This window comes from Macrotis lagotis, chromosome 2 (genome assembly GCF_037893015.1).
Source record: "Macrotis lagotis isolate mMagLag1 chromosome 2, bilby.v1.9.chrom.fasta, whole genome shotgun sequence".
NCBI lineage: Eukaryota > Metazoa > Chordata > Mammalia > Peramelemorphia > Peramelidae > Macrotis > Macrotis lagotis.
In genome coordinates, this window is record NC_133659.1 from 80,158,731 (window position 1) to 80,181,240 (window position 22,510).

General features: G+C 35.9%; 1 protein-coding gene across 1 annotated transcript in view; it reads right to left on the reverse strand.

Annotated features, from left to right (window-relative positions):
• The window catches only part of NIBAN1 (niban apoptosis regulator 1), a 186,127-nt gene that overhangs the window by 90,604 nt on the left and 73,013 nt on the right, over nt 1-22,510 (reverse strand). The window contains exons 2-5 of the mRNA XM_074222223.1: nt 19,132-19,262; nt 16,784-16,915; nt 10,379-10,493; nt 4,279-4,446 (exon numbers count right to left, since the gene is read on the reverse strand). Of these exons, the coding sequence (XP_074078324.1) occupies nt 4,279-4,446; nt 10,379-10,493; nt 16,784-16,915; nt 19,132-19,262 (546 nt within the window). The remainder of the gene's footprint in view (nt 1-4,278; nt 4,447-10,378; nt 10,494-16,783; nt 16,916-19,131; nt 19,263-22,510) is intronic.

Below are 22,510 nucleotides of genomic sequence, written 5' to 3' on the forward strand. Positions count from 1 at the left end.
ATTGTACTTCAAGGTTTACAAATCACCTTACAACATTATGTCATTTGATCCTCACAGTCACCCAGTGAGAGAGAGACTATTATTATCTTGATTTTATAGATAAAGAAACTGAGGCTGAGAAACTTTATATACTTTATTCAAGTAACAAGTAAATGGATGAGGCAGTATTCAGACTCTTTCTGTCTCAAAGTCCAGTATGATCTATCCAAAATAAATACCTTCAAATATGCAATCTTGTGATATGTGGTGATGTGATACAGCCTGACTTCTCCAAACCATTATTTTACACATAGTAAGCTCTGAACTTTTTCATGTAAAACAGTTTTCTAATATTATCTATATAGTAAGTTATATTATTATCATTTATGCTCATTATTTTCCCTTTATTTATATAATTATATACATTTATAAAATAATTTATATAATTTATATAATTATTTAAATAAAATCTCTACCTTTAATTTTAGTCATGCCCAACTCTTCATGACTCCATTTGGGATTTTCTTGGCAAAAATACTAGAGTGGTTTGCTATTTCCTTCTCCAGTTCATTTTACAGATGAGGAAACTGAGGCAAATGATGTTAAGTGACTTGCTCAGAGTTGCACAGCTTATAAATGTCTAAGGCTAGATTTGAACTAGCAAGATGCATCTTCCTGACTCCAGGGTTGTCACTCTATTCACTCAGCCACCTATCTGCCCATAAATAAAATTATTATTAAATAATAATGGTTTATTAATTTATTATAATTCATATAAACATAACATATGCAATATAACTTCAACTAGAGGAAAGAAGATGGAAATCTTCAATGGCATTTCCTCCTCTTCTGCTCTTCACACTTTAGCAATGATTATAACATATCAATAAATAGCATATCAATAAATAATAATTCCAACCTGGCTGCTAAATTCAGAAGCAAGACAATAAGAAGGAGCAAGAAAATAATTCTACCTTGCAATTATAGTGTGCCATATCCTTTTCAAAAGACTTTTAAATATATACAAGTTGTAACAGCACAAGTTCTGAGCCCTTCCCTTCCCAGATGTCATAAACTATTCTAAAAAGTAGAATGCCTTTAGAATTCTATTCTAATAAGAATGAGAGAATTTCCTAGGTACATTAATGACCCAAGTAATCTGTATCCAGTGTTCCTATCCAAGGTGAGGAGTATGTCTGATTGACAAGTAATTTAATTATAAATGAATTAATAAAAACACTAACAGCTACCATTTATATTTTAATATTTCAATGGATCTGTATTTTCATTAATGTGAGTACTCTCTCAACAATGCAAATCCCCAACCTTTCCATTTATATAATGCTATATAAACTCTGAGGGCCAGGTCTCCTAGAGAGTTCTAACAAAGTTGCTTCAGGAAGTCTGCTCAGAATCGTCTCTTCGTTTCCACTGTCTCAAACTCCTGGAATGATTATTTCCAGTTTATCATCTAGGAAGGGGGAGCTAGCAAAGTGCTATAATGTCCATTATTTCAATTGAGTCCAATAACAAAACTGTGAATAAGGTACTATGTGTTTTATTATCTCCATTTAACAAATAAGGAAACTAGAGTTAGAGAAGTATTCTCACATAACTCGTATCTGAGGGAGTGCTGAATCCATGTCTGCCTAGGTTCAAACTGAGCATTCTATACACAAAATATGAAATGTATCAATTAACTTTCTTTAAACTTATTTCTTATTTCTATCAATAGTAGTAGATAGCATTTATATAATACTTTAAAGTTTGCAAAGTAATTTATGAATATTATTTTATCTTTACAAAAACTGTGGGAGGAAGGTGCTAATATTTTACAGTTGAGGAAACTGAGGTAAACAGAGGTTAAGTGACTTGCCCAGGGTCACACAACTAGTAAGTGTCTAGGGCTGATAGTTTAACTCAGGTCTTCCTGGATTGAAGTCCATCACTCCATTTATTGTGGCAAATGCTAAGTAACTGCTTCTGACTCTACTCTTACTCATAAAAATCTCAGAACAAATAAAAACAATATGATCTACTGGCAAGTCATGTGTCTTTACCCCAACTAACAGGTGAAGTTTGGAGACATTAAATGGTTTCCTGAAAGACATGCAATGAATCATTGGAACAGAAAAGTCATCCAGCTCAACAAAAGATCAGTTGTCCCCTTATACTGTCAAAAACAGAAACAGAAGAGGGAGGTGGGGAAAGACCCATGAGGTCATTCAGCCTCATGACAGTAAAGGATTGTTCCCTGCTGTAACGTGGTGGCCTCTGGTTATGACTGGAAGTTTTGCCAAACCACATGAAGTCTGTATGAAGGAAGACTGGCCTCAAGGCAGAGGAATGCTCCCCAGCGCCAGGGAAACCTGATTGGACCTCATTACATTACATTACTGCTTTTGATAACATACTGGAGAGCAAAGCCATGTTTTGGATCTATGATTATCTTCCATAAATGGAGCCCTAAGCGAAGGCTGACCAGAGCCCAACTATGTCCCAGGAAGACTTCCTATTAAGTGCAAAGGCAACAAGGTTCCTCTGGCTGGACCTAGGCAAGCATTCCCTATTGAAATATCATGGTCTTAGTGCCTAATTAACAATTACTTGCTAATACTAGACTTTGACCTTAGGCATAAGAGTATTCAGAGGCTAATGGCATACTGGGAAATCAGATAGGGTCAGTATTTGGGGCTCCTTGGCTTCAAAGGTTGGTCCACCACAAAGGAACAGAGAAACAAATGGACCTTTTTTTTGCAGTGCTCCTCGAATGGATCATTGGGGATAGGGGGATGGTAAAATATGCCCTCTGTTACTGAGTTGCTATGGCAAAATAAAGTAACATTATTTATTTCTTTTTTGCCTCTTCATCCCACTTCAACTTTTCTTTCTGTTCATGGGGTAACCAAACACACAAACATAGAAGTTAGGGACAGAGCTTTGTCACCAGTGACTGACTCATCTTTTATGAGACAACCTTTCTATTTTATTCTGACTTTAGGGGAAACCCCTGAATATTCTGACATTCAGGCAAACCAATTGTGAAAGGAAAAATAGGCACAATAGATGAAATGATAGATCCTGTATCTATAATGAATGGGGGAAGAGAAAAAAAAGGAACAAATATTTATTAAATGCCAACTATGGACCAGCTCTAGAAGTATTATCTTAGTTGATCCTTACAACAAACTTGGAAGCTAAATTCTATTATTCTCTCCATCTTACAGGGAGAAAACTGAAGCAAGTGGAGGGTAAGTGACAAGCCCAGCCATGAGGCATCTGAGACTGCATCCAAACTGGGATCTTCCTGATCCCAGACCCAGCACTCTTATTTATCACCTCTTCTTTCTGGAGTTCCAAGAAAATAACATACCCAGAAGGAAGCACACAAGGAGAGAATGTTGGATTTAGCATCCAAGGATTTATAATTCAAATCTCAACTGATTAGACACTCAACTTCCATTTTCTTATCTTTGAAATGTGAGATTGAATTAGATAACCTCCAAAGTTCCTTCCAAGCTCTAAATTTCTTAGTTTAAACAAATGTCATTTTCCCCTTACAGCAATCCTTTATGGACATGAGTAAATCTTCAGCATCCTCTGTTAGAGGTAGAATGATCAAAAGAGGCTTTGACTAGTAAAAATATGAGGAGATCTGGGTTCAAGTGCTATGCCACCAACTTGTGTGTAACTTTGAGTAAGTGACTGATCTTTAAAAGGTTGAAATAGATTAATGAGGACTGTAGGTGACTAGATTGGAACATTCATGTTGTCAGGAGGATGGAAAGTAACGGGGAGAATGAGGAGGGGGAATGATCCAAGTAAATACAGTAAATTGGTTAACAGTCAAAACTAGCTTCACAATCACAAATCCCAATTTCACATTAGTTTTGAAGGTTTGTCTGACTCGGGAGCTCAAGAGGGACTAGGTCTACCAGAGATCAGCAGACTATGATCGTTTTTGATGATGATTCAAGCCATATTGACATAGGACTTTACAAAGTACTTTGCTCATAAGAATCTGAGAAGGAGGCAAGGTGATTATCATGAACATCATCTAGTTGATGAAAACAAAGCTCTGGGTGGTTCAGGTCACACGGGTTGCAAGCTTCACAGACATGACTCAAACTTGGGTCTTCCACAACATTGTACTGTTTCAGAGAACTAAAGAGGAAATACCTCCCCTTATAATCTGGGTCTCTATATAGCCTAAACTGTGTAAGTCAGCCTGGGGAGGGAAGGAAGAGAGAAGAAAGGAGACAAAAGGAAGTACTGGGGAAAAAAAGGAGTAGCACCTACCGTGATTTAAATGTCGAATGCAGTCATTTAGTAGAGCGCTGAACTGTTTTTGGTGTCCTGAATCTTGGAAACAGAAGTAGTTGTGTCTGAGGAAGGGCTGCCACAGGTACACTGGGAATTCTTTTGGCAAAGAAACAAAGAGCTGAGAATTCTCCTTTTCGTTGGGAGCTGAAGAATATTTGGGGAAAGGGGGAAATAAACACAAAATAGAAACAATAAATTGAGGGTTATGTTTCATTTAGAACATTGTGGTTTCACATTTTTTTGGCAAGTGGTGGAAATTTAAGATACTGGAAAAACAAAAATTTGATCTAAACTATTTTCACTAAAGAGAGAAAAATATTAGCCTCAAGTCTTATCAAGTCATCAAGCCCAGTGAAAAGATGGTACATGACCATTTCTTTGAACCCACAGGATGGAACAAGTAATAGCTATGGGTAGAAGGTGTAAAGAGACCAGTTTGGAATAAATGAAAACTTCCCATTACTTAGAAAAGGAGAATGAACCTTAGGAATATACCACTTAGGGAATATACTCCCCTACTAGTGTTCTTCAGCAAAGACTAGATGAATACTTGTCAGATATGTATGAATGGGACAAGATGGCCTTTGTGATTCCTTTCAGTTCTTGAGATACTGGGAGCCTACATAGGCACCTATAGATTCTAATGTCTAATGCTATTCAGTGCAGTGTTAAAGTTATTTTCCTTAAAAGAATTTCCTGGGGCAACTAGGTAGCACAGTGGATAAAGCACTGGCCTTGGAGTCAAGAGGACCTGAGTTCAAATCCAACCTCAAATACTTAATAATTACCTAGCTGTGTCAACTTGGGCAAGTCACTTAACCCCATTGCCTTGCAAACAAACAAAAAAAAACACAAAAAGACCATTTCCAGAGCAAACTGATTATAATCCTACTGACTATGCTCTCTTCTTTATTAATTGTGATTCCTTCTCCCCATTATGCTTAGATTTGTCACTGTACTTGAATGATTTCATTCTTTATGTGATGATTATTCAGTTAAGAGAACATTGGGTAGCCTTCTGGAAATGACCTTTCAACAGTCAACTTGTATTATTTTGCATTATAATCATTTGTGTATATGTTATTTCACTATTAGATTATGAGCCCCATTAAAGCAAGGATACTGTCTTACCTAAATTTAATGGTTTATCCAAAGATTATTATCCAATGATGTCAATCAATAAGCAATTATTAAGCATTAGCTGTAAACACAGAAGATACAAAAGAGTACAAATACTGTCCTCACCTTCAAGGTGCTTCTATTCTATTCAATAAAGTGTTATTAGTACCATTTTTATGGATTGGAAAAAAACAGAACCATTCTAAAAATGAAGAAATACAGAATCAAAGAGGTGAGTCAGTTAAGGACACACTCTGAATTAAGTTCATCAAGTTTTTATTATAGGTTTCCTCCATGCCAGGTATCTAGGTATAGGATATTAAAAAGATTTTAAAAATCTGACAGTTCCTGCCCTCAAAGGAATCAATCTGTGTTCTATGGGAGGAAAAACAGTGTGTTTATCAATGAGTTAAATAAATGTAAAACACATACAATATATATACAAAATAGTTGAGGAGAAAAAACATGAACACCAGGATGAAAGTAGTCAGGAATTGCCTCAAGTAGAAGTTGACTCTTGAAGTAAGCCTTGAAAAGATCTGTGGATTCCAATAGTCAGAGATGGAAAGGAATTTGGAGATTATGCAAAGGTAGAAGGGAAACAAGACTATTACTTTTTGCTAATGATATCACAATCTAGTTGAAGAACTCAAAAGATATAGGGAAAAGCAAATGGAGCCATTTAAATGAAGAGTAATTTGAAATCAATTTGACAAGACAGATTGGAATTAAGCTTTTGGGCTTAAAATGCCAAAAAAGAATTTGAACTTTAATCATAGATTGGAGTTATTTCCTAAAGCTTCTTATGTGGGAAAATGATGTGGGCTTTAGATATCAATAAGGTAACTGTGTGGAGGATAGATTAGAAAAGAGAGACTGGAGTCAGGGATGCCAGTTAGGAGGCAGAGCTGTGATCTAAATGAAAGCTGATAAAGACCAGATGAAGGTTATCACCATGGAAGCTGATAGAAGGAGAAGGATGCCAGGGAGTTAAGGAAATAGAATCCACAAGACAATAATTGACTGGATACGGGGAAGAGTGAAGGATGAGTTTCAGATTAATAATTCAGAAGAATAGAAAGATGAGGTTGATCTTGATAGACAAAGGAATTTTAGATACATAGTAGGTGCTCAGCAAATGCTTACTGATTGATTGATTGACTGAAGGGTAGGTTTATAAGAAGATTATATTAATAAGTGTTAAAGTTGAAATCAGATCTTTTGATTCAAAGACCTGTATTTTTCCACTCTTCCATACAGTTAACTCCTACCAAATCATCATTTATAAATTTTTATTTTAAATGACTTGAATTCTGTAAGATTCTAGTAGCATCAGCAGATAACTCATTCTAAAAATTGTTGCTTAAACTGGAAGAGAACAAGGAGTAACCCCTTATGATCTCAGTTTATTCCCTTTTTTGATCCATAATGAGCTCACTTTGATCCCAGACCAGTTAATGGGGCCTAAATTATGCTGTAGTATGGAATCCTCTTACAAGATAGATTAGCTCCAATTACCTAGAGGATAATCAGGAGAATAAGTTAACTTTGCCTCTACCATCACATTCAATATCTTGAATACAGGAAATGTTTAATCAATGTTTATTGAATTTGCACAATTATCACGTCTTTGCTAAAAGGTACAGACACTGGTTGTATAAAGCACAGTTCTTCCCATTCTCCTCAATGGTTAAATGATTAACAATTTAAATATTTACATTCACTTTTTTTTTAGGTTTTGTTTTTTTTTGCAAGGCAAATGGGGTTAAGTGGCTTGCCCAAGGCCACACAGCTAGGTAATTATGAAGTGTCTGAGACCAGACTTGAACCCAGGTACTCCTGACTCCAGGGCCGGTGCTTTATCCACTATGCCACCTAGCGGCCCCTACAATTTAAATATTTAACAATTTCACAAGTAACTAAAAACAGCACCACCTTTTTACATGTGGCTGCCCTATTAAGCTGAAAGCTTTAATCATTGCTATCATCATTAACTTTGCTTAACATTTTGCATCAGTTTCCCTGAAGCATTTATTTGCATTCTTTCTGATCTGAGTTGGAACGTCATTTTAAGAGAACCATTGTATAATTTTACTTTATTATTTTAGTAATTACAATTTCTATTTTTTAAGATCAAGATTCCATAACATGAGATAAATGATAATTCAAATAAACTCTTCTGAAGCTTGGGAACACTTGAATCACTCACAGTAGTCTATAAAAATTATTTAATTCCTTCTAAAATTATTTTATCAATAAAATTTTACAAGTCTCAAAATGGAAAGAGACATGTCATTGGAGTTCAAAGAACCTGGGTTCAAATGTCACCGCTGTTTGGGCAAGTCACTTGACCTACTTGGACCTCAGTGTCCTCATTTCTAAAATGAGGAGGTGAACAAGCTGGCCTTTCAGGATTTTTTCTGGGTCTAGAACTATGACCTTATATCAGCTAATTCCACTGGAGTCTCTAGGTTTTCATGACACTAGAACAGAATTAAACCAATTTTGTATTCTTACTATAAGTTGCATCTCCCCTGCAGGCAATGCAATGTTTAAGTGTAGCTCAAGTAAAAAAGGGGGTGATCTGTTTGGATAATTCAGACAATGGTTTAGGATTTGCTGAGGGGGTGAGGGAGAAACAGGGGACTTGGCTGTTTTTTTGTTTTTGTCTCCATTACTCAACAACAATTTGTTAGTCTTTTCTCATGATCTATTTACCAATCTCAGAGTCTTGTTATTAAAACAATTCTACCAAGCATCTCAGCCCAGAAATAACAAATACTAAGGAGATAGCCTTCTCCATAAATTCTGACCAAAGCATTATAGCCATTAATAAGAGTTAGGGCTCTCTGAGAAACCAAATAATTACTGTGGAGTGCAATTCACACAAAGCCAGATGGAGTTATTATAGTGTCTACAGCTCATAAATCTCAATGAAATATCCTTATTTGGTCTATATATTTCCAGTGGCCCTCTCTATACAGACAAAATGAGGTATATTAGAATCATAGAATTTTAGAGATAGAGGGGACCTTGGTAATCACATGGTTCAATCTCCTCCTTTTATAGATGAGGAAAATGAGGTTCAGGAGATTGAAAGATTTACCCAATATCACATAATTGGTAAATGAAAGACCCATGATCAGAACTCAGAGCAGTCCTCTTGCTACTTCACCACAGTGCTGTTGTTTGTAGATGCTATAGAACATTTTAGTGATATATTTACTTCCTAGTGTGACTTCGTCAATGACATTCTAGTAGGAACTACTATTCATAATGAAAGTTAAGTCTCCCCCTTCCTTCAGATAGTTAGAGGAGTAAGATAGCCAGCTAACTGAATATGCTCAAAGATGTAATGAGAGAAAAAGTTCATTATCTCCAGTGCCACAAAGAACTGCTGAGGATCAAAAATCTAAATTACCTGTCACAAATTATTAGCTTCTTAAGTTATAAATTATTTAATTATTCAATTAAATTATTAGCTTCTTAAAATTAGTACAAAAATATAATGATAAATTGATATAAATCATCATTTTTGGTCTTCTCCCTCCATTTATCATAAGATTAGTTTAATCCCTTTATTTTATAGATGGGAGAACTGAAGCACAGAAGGTTACACAATTTGAATCCAGGATCTTTGACACCAAATCCAATGTTCTTGTCATTAAACTACAATGCCCATGAGCATCAAGTGATGCTAAATTAAAATGAATTGAAACTCTGAGGAATGCCATATTTTCTATAAACACTAATACGGTGTTCAATCAGTTCAAGGTTCTAAGTACTATATCCCATAGAGGTGTTACCATTGAACACATTTAAGAAAAAAAAAGTACCACCCAAGATGACAAGATTAGGAGATCAGGGACCAAAGGGTTTGATTGATCTGTTCATGATGGAAAAGTTAATCCTAGGTCATCTCCTAATTGGGCAGTGACAGTTCATTTCTGCTATTTCAGGTGGAATTTTTCAAAATTCCAGCTCATCACAAAAGGTGTCAAGGTTTCTAGAACAATAGTGAAGTTTCTGAACACTGAAACTATACAATCAATGTCTGACTCTTTGTGACCTTCTTTGGGGATTTTCTTGGCAAAGTTACTGATGTTTATCATTTCTTTCCCTAGTTCATTTTGTAGCTGAGGAAACGGAGTCAAACAGGGTTAAGTGACTTGCCCAGGGTAACACAGCTAGTAAGTGTCTGAGGCCAGATTTAAACTCAGGAAGATGGGGGGGAACTAGGTGGCACAGTGAATAGAGCACTGGCCCTGGAGTCAGGAGGACCTGAGTTCAAATCCAACCTCAGACAATTAATAATTTCCTAACTGTGTGACTGTGGGCAGTCACTTAACCCCATTGCCCCTTAAATAAATTTAAAAAAATAATAAACTCAGGAAAATGAATCTTCTTGACTCTACACCAGGTGATACCTGGTTGTCCCCCAAAAAACTAAAAGAGAAATTGTAGACCACTTTCTATCCTTGCCTTAGTAAAAAGAGCCCTGAATCTGTAATGTGAAAACCTGGCTTCCTGATCCTTCTTTGTCCCTTACAGTTAAGTAACCATGGACAAGTCATTTAACTTCTGAATGTCAGTTTCCTCATCCGAATAACCAGGCCAGCTCAATCTATTTTGTAGGGATGTTAGGCTGAAAATGCTTTGTTAAATATAAAACACTACATAATTGCAATCTTTCATCATCCCCATTATTGTGTTCAAAATCATTATGTTGTTCAAAATTTATGTTGTTCAAAATCATAGCTATCAGGACAATGATGATGTCATTTAACTAATGAAAGCACTTCATCTGATGGGATTACACATATTAGTTCCTTTGAAATCTTTGCTACATGAATGCAAGTCATTTATCATTATTATAATCATTATTATTTTTATAATAGATGGGATTGAAACCAAAGGAAACTATCTTTCTGACTTGGAAAGATGCTAACCAACTCACCAATAGGGTCAGGAAAATGTCGGTCAGATAACAAATTGTAATCTTCTTCAGAAGTTAAAACTTTTCCACCTGCTGGGAAAATTCGACTTTTAGGACTGGCTCCTTTCTGATAGGCCTAGGTAGGGAAAGATGAGATTTAAAAAAAAGAAATTAACAATTTCCTCATTTGGATTTTAATAAAAATTAAAGAGTTAACTTGGAAAATAAAAAAAAACAAAGGCACCATCTTAAGTGACTTGCCCACACCATCTTAAGATAAAAATATTAATACTAGCTAATATCTACAAAGCACATTTGCAAATTACTTAACAAATATCTCATTTTATTTGCACAACAACCCCAGGGGGTAAATGCTCTAATTATCTCTCTTTTCACAGATGAGGAAACTGATACTGTTAGAGACAACATGATTTGACCAGGGTTATGCAAATCTCTGAGACTGGATTTCAATTCAGGTCTTCTGACTCCAGGTTAACTCCAGGCTCCCTCCTCCATCTCTCCCAGAAATGATAGTTAGCACTAAAAATTATCACAAATGAAAACTTGTTTGACTTGGTGACAGGATGAAAGATGACTAACAAAAAAGAATACTTCATAATCAGCTTCAATGATCATCAACAGCAATAATCATGTCACTGAGATTGTACTTACCAAGCCTTCCCCATAATTAAGAATATGTTGTAACAGCAAATAATACTGGGGGAGAACCATGATATAAGATGCATTCTAATGGATAAGAAATTCTGCTCTTTCCTAAACTCATGAAATTAAATAATGTAATGATACTGATGCTTACTAAACAAAAGTTCCACTTCATCCCAAAACAAATATGTATGCAAATGAATAAAAAGCATTAAAATCAGATGGAAGAACAAAATACAAGCAATGGAGATGTCCTGTATATGTTAGCCAAGTAATTAAATGGAAGATTCATTATATCCTGGCACCAAATTAGAAGTCAATGTAATTCTAGGAGGAGCATTTTAATAATAATAAAAATAATAATAAATTGAATTTGACTACCTTTTGTAAATAGCAATTTTTCTGAAAAATTTCAAAAGAATTTAGTGAATTCCATGCCCAGATGTGAACACTGAAAGACAGGATTCTGGCCTTATTCTTCCCTAGTCAAGCAATCCTTGTAAGATTGTTCCATTCTGGGCAGTGCATTTTAGGAAGGACATTAATAAACTGGAAAATATTCCAAGAAAGTTAATCAGAATGGTAAAGGGTCTCAAGTTCATGCTTTTGAGGATCAGCTGAAGGAATTATGAATGTTTATTAGGAAGGAAAGAAGAGTTTGACAGGGGAATGAGATCTGTCCTTAAGTATTTGAAGCACTACCATATGAAAGAAGGAATAGACTTTTTCTGCTTGGCCCAAGATGGAAGACTGAAAGCCATGAGTGCAAGTTGCCAAGACACAATTTTAGAATTGATGAAAATATTAAAAGAAAAAACTCAACAATGTGAGCTAGCAATCCCAAAAATGTCTTGGGAAGTAGTGGGTTCTGTCTAATAGGCCATCAAGTATATTCTAAAGGAGATAATTATTCAGGCATATATTAGGCAAAATGACCTCCAAGGTCCCTTGTAACTCTTAAGATTCTGTAATTCTGCTAAATGAATGTAGTACAAACAATTGTTCAGAATTTACTCATCTGTAAAGTGAATTAGGGACTAGAACTAGATGGGACTTTAATCAAGGCAAGTGGATAGAGCACTGACCATGGAGTCAGGAGGATATGAGTTCAAATGTGACCTCAGACTCTTGATCCTTATTGTATAACCATGGGCAAGTCACTTAACCCTGATTGCTGCAACCACCTCCAGATTCATATCTGGCCACTGGACCCAGATGGCTCTGGAGGAGAAAGTGAGGCTAGGGACTTAGCACAGCACCCCCTCACTCAAATCTAATTCATGTGCTTGTCATGACAGCATCTCCCTGATATTGAGGTCTCTTTGAGAATGAAGGACAAACATCATTAAGCTCTTACTGTGTGTTACTGTGTTGAGTGCTAGAGAAACAAAAAAAGACAAAAATATGGCACCCTGCCCTCAAGAAGCTCACTATTTTATAGGGAAGACAACATGCAAACAACTATATATGAACAAAATATTTACAGGATAAATATTCTCAGAGAAAAGGCACCAAGATTAAAGAAGAATGGGAAAGGTTTCTTGTCAAAGGTGTAGCTGAGATTTGAAGTAAACTAGGAGATGGAAATGAAGAGATGAAGACAAAGCATTTGAAAATACTTGGGAATCAGGAGACAGAATGTCATATTGAAGGAATAATAAGGAGGCAATTGTCACTGGAAAGTAGAATATAAGGGATGAGCAAGGTATAAGAAGATAGAAAGATGAAGGGGAAGAGACAGTTTATGAAGGGATTTTAAAGTCCATCAGAGGAGATTATGTTTGATCCTAGAGGTCATAGTGAGCCACTGGAATTTAATGAATGGAGGGGATCATGGTGGGTGTGGAGTAGGGAATAGGAGGGGATTGATCAAATCTATACTTTAGGAAGAGAGCTCTGATAGCTGAATGAAAGCTGAATTGGAGTGGGAAAAAACTTGAAGCTGGGAAACCAATCAGTAGGCTATTGTCATAGTCCAGATATTAGATGACAAAGATCTGTACCAAGGTGATAACAATGACACAGGAGAGAAGGCTGTATATATTAGAGATGCTGTGAAAGTGGGATCAAAAAGACTTAGCAACAGATTGGCTAAGAGGGAATGAGAAAGAGTGAGGAGTTGAGGGTGATAACTAGATTTTGAGAGTGGATAACCTGGAAGATGTTTATACCCTCTATAGCCCTGGTGCAAACTCAAATAGAAATAGATCCCTGCAGCAGTATATTGACTTAGAAAATTAACATTGTCCATGTGGTATTATGTTTTTATTTATTTTATTAAACATTTCCCAATTCCATTTTAATCTGACCCTTGTTAAGGAGTTTGACACCTTTGATCTACAGTGAGAGGAAATCAGTAAGAGGAGAACATTTTGGGGATGGGGAGGATAAGAAAATGAATTAAGTTTAAGATGCCTAGAGGATATCCAATTCAAGATGATCAGTAGAAGTCATTTAGTCATCTAGTCTGAAAACCCTTATAGGTGGCATATAGGACTCATTCCTAATATAAAGTTATATGATTCTTCCATGACTAACTAGATCTTCAATCTGATGAACTTTTGAAGGACCTAATCAGTGCAAGATGCTAGGCAAGATGCTAAGGATGCAAAGATGTAAGTTAAGTTAATTTCTTTTTTTTTCCATTTTTTTATTTATTTAAGGCAATGGGGTTAAATGACTTGTCCAAGGTCACACAGCTAGGCAATTATTAAGTGTCTGAAGTCAAATTTGAACTCAGGTTCTCCTAATCCAGGGAAAGTATTCTCTCTACTGTGCCCCTAAGGATGGCAAAGATGAATAAGAACAAGGAATACTCAGACTACTAGATCAAATAAATTTGTTCACAAATAAATATCTAGAGTGTGATGAGGTCCAGATGCAGAAATTTTGCTCTGGGAAATATCAAGGAATACTTTAGGCTGAAATGATATTAATAAGTTAACATTTATATAGCACATTAAGGTTTACAGAGTGCTATACAAAGCTGATTCATTTGATCTTTATATCAACCCTGGGATCTAGATGCTATTGTTATTGCCACTTTCCAGTTGGAGAAACTGAGGCAAAGAGAGGTTAAATGACTTGCCCAGGGTCACAGAGTCAATAAGTGTCCAAGGTCAGATTTGAACTCAGGTCTTCCTGACTTCAAGCCCTGTCCTCTATTCACTGTGCCCCCATCTTCTTACTTCTTGCCTACTGGCAGCCAATCAAGTGAAGGATTTGAAGTCAAGAAGACCTGGGATCGAATCCTATCTGACACAGCCCTAGTAAGAGACTTAATTTTTCTAGGCTTCCCTTTATTTTCTTTACCTGTATTCTCTTTATCTGCAAAATAATAGCAATAAAACCTTATACAGTAGGGTTGTTGGAAGGATTAAGTGAAACAATTTAAAGGGCTTTAGAAATCCTAAAGCACTATGAGTTATTGTTATTCTCATCATATTTATTGGCCTAGATTGAAAGTAGGACCCTAGAACAGGAATGGGCAACATGCAAGTGCAAAGTACATATGGAGAAAAATATAATAACAACCAAAAACATCATACAAGATGTTCTAAAATGGCAAATGATTTAAGCAGATGCGGAACTCTAAAATAAACTGCTTTTTTAGCTTCACTCCCACAGTCAAAGCAGTAGTCATTACCACACCTAGTAATCACCACACCCAAACTACCTGAACATTTTGAGGATAAACAAACAGTAGAAAATAGCTTAACCAGTTAAATTTCACATAAAGGGGCAGATTTTTAAAATGGCCATGGTTATTTGTAAATACCAAGTTCAAGATCAACATGAAACCAACTAGTGCTAAATGTAGGGCCATCCTGAGAACAACCAAAATGTGTAGAGCAGATGGTGGCTGAGTTTCATAGCACACTCTTGTTGTTAATTTGCTTTGGAGAATCAGTCATGTGTTGAATCAAGTCGTAAATGACTCGGACAGATGGGCAGAGACAAGAGTCTAGGGTAATGAGTCTTGACTAGACGCAGCTCTACACCAGAAGTCATTTGGGAATTTACTGGTTGGACTGTGAACTTTATTTTCATTCTTCAATAGGGTTGGGGAATAGAAATTATAGGAGCAGAAGCCCATTGTACTATTAGCCCTGAATAGTCAGTGCCTAGTGGTTTGGCATGATGGGTACTTGTCTGGTCTGCTTTACAGATACTTCCTAACCAGTACTGAACCGAGACTTGAGCTGTGGATCTGATCATACTTTTGTATGAAATGGGATATGCTCTTACCTTCTCTGTGCTTTCATTTCCTTATTCATAAAACTGAAATAATGAAAAATATATATATACTTCCCCTCACTGTGAATAGATATTATAAATATACAAATGCAGTAAGAAAATTCTAAATTAGGGTGGCTAAGTGGCACAGTAGATAGAGCACTGACCTTGGAGTCAGGAGTACTTGAGTTCAAATCCGACCTCAGACACTTAATAATTACCTAGCTGTGTGGCCTTAGGCAAGCCACTTAACCCATTTCCTTGCAAAAACTAAAAAAAAAAAAATTCTAAATTAAAAAAATATATAGGGAAAGGAGGGAGAAAGGAAGGGAAGAAGAGAAAGAAGGAGGGGAAGGGAAGAAAGGAAGAACTGGCTTTTGAATTTCTAGGAAGCTTGACTTAATTGAAATATAAACATTGTGTTAAAAAAAGATGTGTTGTATTTATTAAAGGTATGGGGACAATAAAAATCATATAGATTAGGAATTCTTAATCTAGGATCTATTTTAAAAAATATTTTGATAACTTATCAATACAATTGTCTTCTTATAAACCTATATTTTATTTTATGCATTTAAAACCATAGTTCTGTTAAGAGGATCCATAAGCCTCATCAGACATTGCAAAGGGGTTAATGAAACAAAAAAGGTTAAGAACCCCCAATCTAGGCTAACACATACATAAAAACACACACTTTACAGATAAGGAAACTGAGGCTAAAAAAAGATTAAGTGACTTTCCTAAGGTCAAACAGATACTAAATAGCAGAGCCAGGATTTGAATAATAGGACCTCTCACTCCTACTCCCATTCTTTTTTTCATTCTATCACAGTCTCCTTGACCTCTTTAGTGCCTAAGTACACAGAAGCAAAAACCCTAAGACAAAAAGGAAGGGTAGGTAGGGCTAGGGCTAGTGAAGGCTTGAAGAGAGATCAAGGGATGCTCCAGGGAATAATGAAGAGAGAGAGCTTGTATCCCAGATCTGGGTATGCTCACTAGTACTGTTCCCATCATTTGCACTCGACTTTCCCCTTTCCCACTACATTAGCTAATGGAGACAGGTGGAAGTTACACCCCATATCTATAAGAGTGCCTAGCAAGCTATTGTTAAAACACTGAAGTCAGCTTTCCTCAAGACTATATGGGAAAGGAAAAAAAAAACTACAAAAGTCTATATGAAAAGGGAATTGGATGCAACAGTCATTTACAAATATGTCATTTATAAATCTGAATGGAAGGGGGGTGACTAGGTGGCACAGTGGATAGAGCACCAGCCCTGGAGTCAGGAGTACCTGAGTTCAAATCCGACCTTAGACACTTAACAATTGCTTAGCTGTATGATCATGGGCAAGTCACTTAACCCCATTGCCTCAAATAAATAAATAAATAAATAAATATTTTTTAATAAAAAAAAAAGAAATATCCAGGAAAGATGATTTTCATATTATATCAGGAAGAAATAATCATTCCAACTCACCCAACCACCTTCCTAGAAGACTTCAAAAACTGATGGGTAGAAAGTTTTACCTCTTTGTTCTCATAGCTCTCCACTGCAAAATCATTTTTAATGACAATGTATCTGTCTTTCCATTTCTTTAGGTCATCTGCATAATGGGACAACTCTCCTTCATACAAGACTCTCTCTGAATCCAAAGGTGGCTAAAAGAGAATTAATATAATTAGTTTATTTTTATAAATTTATTACAAGCTTCATATTATTAATCAATATAAATAAGAAAGCATATTGTGTAGCTATTTACATTTAAACAAAAGAATTTCAATGCAGAAATGGTAACAACAGTTTTTGAGGTACTCCCTCTAAATCTCCATCTGACATTCTTTATTTGTCCATTCTTTCCCATTCATGGTTTTTTTTGCAATTATAAATAATGTTTCTCTGAAAATCATGAATAGATAGCTTTTTTTTTTACTTTTATAACACTTCCTGGGCATATTCTGAATCATGGAATTACTGGATCAAAGAATATGGTTTTGGGATTTGGGATTTGTTTGATTTTTAAGCTTTTATTTCACACTTTTCAGTGACAGTAGGCATTGCTTCATCCTTTGTATTTGTATTTGTATCCCCAGCACCTAGAAAATTGGTATACACATAGTGGGGTACTTAATGCTTGTTGATGGATAGTTCTTCAAAAGGATTTTATAAGAGCAATTCCAAGAGCAATGAATGTTCATAACTGTTTCTTCATAAGCACAAAAGCAGCATTTTGCCAACTTAAATGGATGTGAGATGGTACCTCAATGTTGTTTTAATCTCATTTTTTATTACTAGGAGGTTATAATTAGCTGTGAAGCAAGGACTCATTTCTTTTCAAATTAATTCTGGACTCAACATTAACAGAAATCTTAAGAGAAATCATCTTGTATTTTCTCTTTCCCTCACTCTCTCTCTGTCTCCCCAACCCTCCCTTCTCCCTCCCTCTCTCTCTCTCTCTCTCTCTCTCTCTCTCTCTCTCTCTCTCTCTCTCTCTCTCTCTCTCCCCCTCCCTTCCCCTTCCTTCCCTCCCATCTCAATCCTGATTATTCATTATTTACCTGTTCTCTTTATCCTACATTAGATTAAGAAGTCATACATATAGACTAAGCAAACAAAGATTTCCAGTGGACTCCCCTCTCTGTTTAACCATACATAATATATCTTGTCTATAGACACTCAGGAGGATTATTAACCCTTCACTATTTTTCCAATTCATAGTCTTACACAAAATGATGGATCTACAGTCTTTTACATATTATACTGAAATTTTATTTAAATCTTTTATCACAAGAACATAGAGTTAAGCCTGAAAGAGAGCCCAGAGACCATTTAATTCAACTCTCTCATTTTAAAATCAAAGAAACTAAGGCCTAAAGAAATGAATGACTTAAGGTCTCCCTGATGAGAAGCAGTCATGTAGGGAATCAGATGTAGGTCCTCTGACTCCAAACTCAGCATTCTTTCCACTGAAGCACAAGTTATCCAATTTAGAATTGTTTTTTGTCTAAACCATTCTAAATAACTGGAATGCGATCCTACTTTAAGACTCTCTTGAGAAGAAAATCCTCTTCCCCTCCCTAATGTTAATGTTCAAAGGCTCTCATTACTATACCAACTATTATTTGTTAACTACAAATTAAACAATGATCTTTTTGGACTTATGAAAGGGCCAAAGGAACTACCCTTTCATGCTCCTTTGGAGGAAGGAGCCCCATGTCCAAAGCAGAAGCTGAACCTTATAACTATATAGGACATCAATCAGTCTCCAGGGAAGTCAGCCTGGCTGAAATTCTCCATCAAAACAAGACTCAATAAGCGTTTACGGTCATGGGTTATGAATATAAATGAAAAAGGGAGAAAGGGCATATAGTCTATTTGTATTCAAGGGATTGGAATAGAAACCCAAGGGAATCTATCACCAAAATGAAAATCCTAATAGTGTTGCAGCACTGAAACCTTGACATTTTTACTAAAGCTCTACACAGCATTGCAAATTTCCAGATATCAAACCATCAAAATGGAAAAAAAATATATGTACATATATGTATATATGTGTGTGTGTGTGTGTGTGTGTGTGTGTGTGTGTGTGTGTGTAATGAAAATGGAAGAGGGCCATTTTTCTTTTTCTATGGGTAACTCTGTCAGTAGGAAATCATATGCTCTGGCTCCCAGAGAGATTGTGTTGCTGTTTTTCTGTGCTCTGAACAATTTTAGGACAAATCTCTATTTTATCTGCTATTCAAGTTATTGGTTATTTCAGAGACACAGGAAAACATGTAAGTTTCCCCAGTGGCAAATGTAGATGCACAAATGGGAAGGCCAAGAAACTGTTCCAAGAACTAGAGTTCTAGACACATTTCTCCAAGACTTAACTTACTTTGGTTTTTAAGAACTGAGACCTCAAATCTTTATGCTGTTCGACTTCATTCCAGACATCATTGCAGAAGGCCACAGAATATTGGCGACGATAATGTGGGCTGAAGTTTTTGATAGCAGCTTCAGTTTTGCCTGGGAGAAGGGGGAAATAAAAAGAAAAATTACAAGTCTTACAACAACATCTAGCCCTCTGAGCATAGATCCATGATCAACTAGTAAAGGTATAAAGTAGCCTTTCCTTCTCCCATCCCGGATACCTATAGAGGCACCTAAGGATATAAGGCTTGAAGTTTCTTCCTAGATCTAGTAAATTATAGTTTAAAACCAGAAGCAACTGCCCAATGGCATTTCCTAAATTGATCTTACAAAGATGGAAAATGGTATATATTTTTAAATAATACCTCAATCAATCAATCAAGAAGCATCTATTCAGCATCTCAAATAGACTTAGTACAGACCTGACCACTATGGGACATAAAGTCTTCAAAAAGTTATAATCTAGTTCTGTTGTTCAGTCACTTTTCAGTCATATTTGACTGTTCATTACCACCTTTGAAGTTTTCTTGGCAAAAATACTGAAATGGTTTGGCCATTTACAGATGAGGAAACTGAGGCAAATAGGGTAAAGCGACTTGCCCAGGGACACACAACTAGTAAGTGTCTGGGGCCAGATTTAAACTCACAATAATGAGTCTTCCTGACTCCAGACGCAGCACTCCTTATCCACTGTGCCACCTATGCCCCTTATAATCTAAGTAGGAACCACTTACAAAACAACTTTCCATTAACCAAAGCTTGTCTGTTGACCTATTTTTAACCCCCAGAGAGAGCAAATAGTTAAGGAATTCCATCATTAGTTATTATTTTCAGTTTAGGAAAAGTAAGATAAAATGATGATATTCCCAGTATAGTACCTTATGAACCTAAAAATAAAAAGCATAAAAATAGATAGATATAGATATATAAAACTAAATATTATTTTAAGATTTACAAAGATATATATGTATATATACATATATCATAATGCATATAGTATAATAAAGATGTATTTTCTCATTTGATCCTTTCTACATCCCTGTGAAATCTGTTAATCCCTTAGTATAGATGAAGAAATTGAAGCTGAGAGGTTAAATGACTTATCCAGGACCACCAAACTACTGTCTGAGGCAGGATTTAAGGTTGAGTCTTCCTGGCTCCAAGTCTTTGTGTCATCTAACTGCCTCATAATGACCAACACTCATTAGATTGTTGAAAGAAGGCATTTTTTTTTGCTTTTCTATTATATCCCTAATGACTAACATTAATAAATGGTTGCTGATTTTCTGATTTGACCAATGACAAATCACTGACCAGTCACTTCCATCCATAGGCCAGTTAAACCCTAGAACCCTAGGAGTAGCAATGAAACCTTCTCTACCTTGATCACTGGGCCCTGCTTCCAGTCCACCCCCTGAAGGGGGAATCAGCCTTCATGGCATGAGATCTGGCAACTAACTGCCTTTTCAAGTGCTGAAGACATGGAAAGGAAAGTTCTCATCACCAAAGTCCTTGGCATTATAAACATCAGGAAAAGATATGATTTTATTGGTGGAAATACTTTAAAGGATCCATTTCCATCTATTTTTGCTATTGCCTGCTAAGGGACAAGTGGCATTTGTATAACACTTTATGAAACTTCCTTCAGGTGATGTCTTCCTCTATTACAATGTGAATTCCTTGACAGCAGGGACTGTCTTGATTTTTTTTTCTATTTATATCCCCAGAGCATAACACAATGACTTGTACATAGTGCTTAAAACTATTTTTTTCCATCTATTCATTTATCAATGTGGGCAACAAAGTGAAAAGACTTGAGTTTGAATTTTGACTGACATCTACTATCATTATGACCTTGGGCATGTCACTTAACCAATCTGAAATTTTAATTTTCTCATCTGTAAAATAGAACCCATCACATGCTATTGTTGTCAAGATTAAATATAATGACATATGTAGAGAATTATATAAGTATTAAAAATAGTTATTACCTAATTCAGAACCCAAAGGCTACAGAGAGTGAACTGTCGTTGTTATTTGCTACAGTACCATGAAGATGAGGGAGGCGTTGGGAGGAAAACTGGACTTGAAGACAAAAAAGAACCAGGTTTGACTCTCTCTCTCTCTCTCTCTCTCTCTTAGCCATTTAATTACCAATCAGTAAGCATTTATTAAATGCTTGTAGTGTACCAGACTATGACTAGGTACTGTGGATAGAAATAGAAAAGTAATTTGGCTCTTGCCCTCAAAAAGTTTATATTCTATTAACCAAATGACCTGGGACAATACACTAAGCCTCTCAAATTCATTTTCCTAGCCCATAAAATAGGGAACAAAAAAAAAATTCAAGCTTATGAGCCAATAGGATATTGTAAAAGTTAAATTATATAGAGTATATAAAAACTCTTTGGACATTATGAAATGCTTTACAAATATGATTATTATCTCAATCCTATGACACATCCTATTCCTTCACAAAAATATAAAGCTTTGAACTGAGAGTCAGGAAGCGTGAAAGTTCAAGCTTTGTCATTAACCATCTGTGTGAACACCCACAAACCACCTTTCTTCTCTTCATCTCAGTTCCCTCATCTGTGAAATGGGAATAACAACCCCCATAGCAACTCCCTCAAATAAGAGCAAGTATACCTAGGAAGTGCTTTGCAAAATTTAAAATATGTAAATAAAGTTATTATTATCTCAGCTCAATCTCTTGGGTCTGCAAACAGTAAATAAGACTCTTCCCTGTGATGAGCTTAGAAACTAATGAGGTCCAAGCATAAGCAAATGTGAAGTGGTTGCTGCCTAGAAATTCATGAAAAAGAATTTTTTTTAAAAGATACTTTCATGAGAACTTGATTTCATCAGCATAGTCTTTGAGGAAGCTCATATTAATCCCGCTGTGGCAACAGACCTTTTGTTTCCAAATTACACACAGCAGTCGGGGACAGAGGGATGAAATTTAACATGCCAGTGAGATCCTGTTGGGGATATGAAGTTCCTGAAACAAACTCCAAGTTCTAATACTGTACAGAGAGGGAATGAATTGAACTGCTCTCCAGGCTAGCAGATAAAACAAGAAGAAACATGGGGGTTTGAATTCATGAATCAGCTTCAGGGACTTGTAAAACCCTAGTGAAAGAGAGTCCTTAGTCCATAAATATCCTCAACATAAGTAATTTTTAATTTGCACATGGTCAATTAGACCTCAGGCTATTTATGAGAGAGAAGGGGATTCATGCTTATTCCCTCAACAAAACACTATTTACTTCTCCTATGTGTGATAGGGGTTAATAATGATTACTTATAAAGCATATTAAGATCCACTAATAATAGGTTCTGTA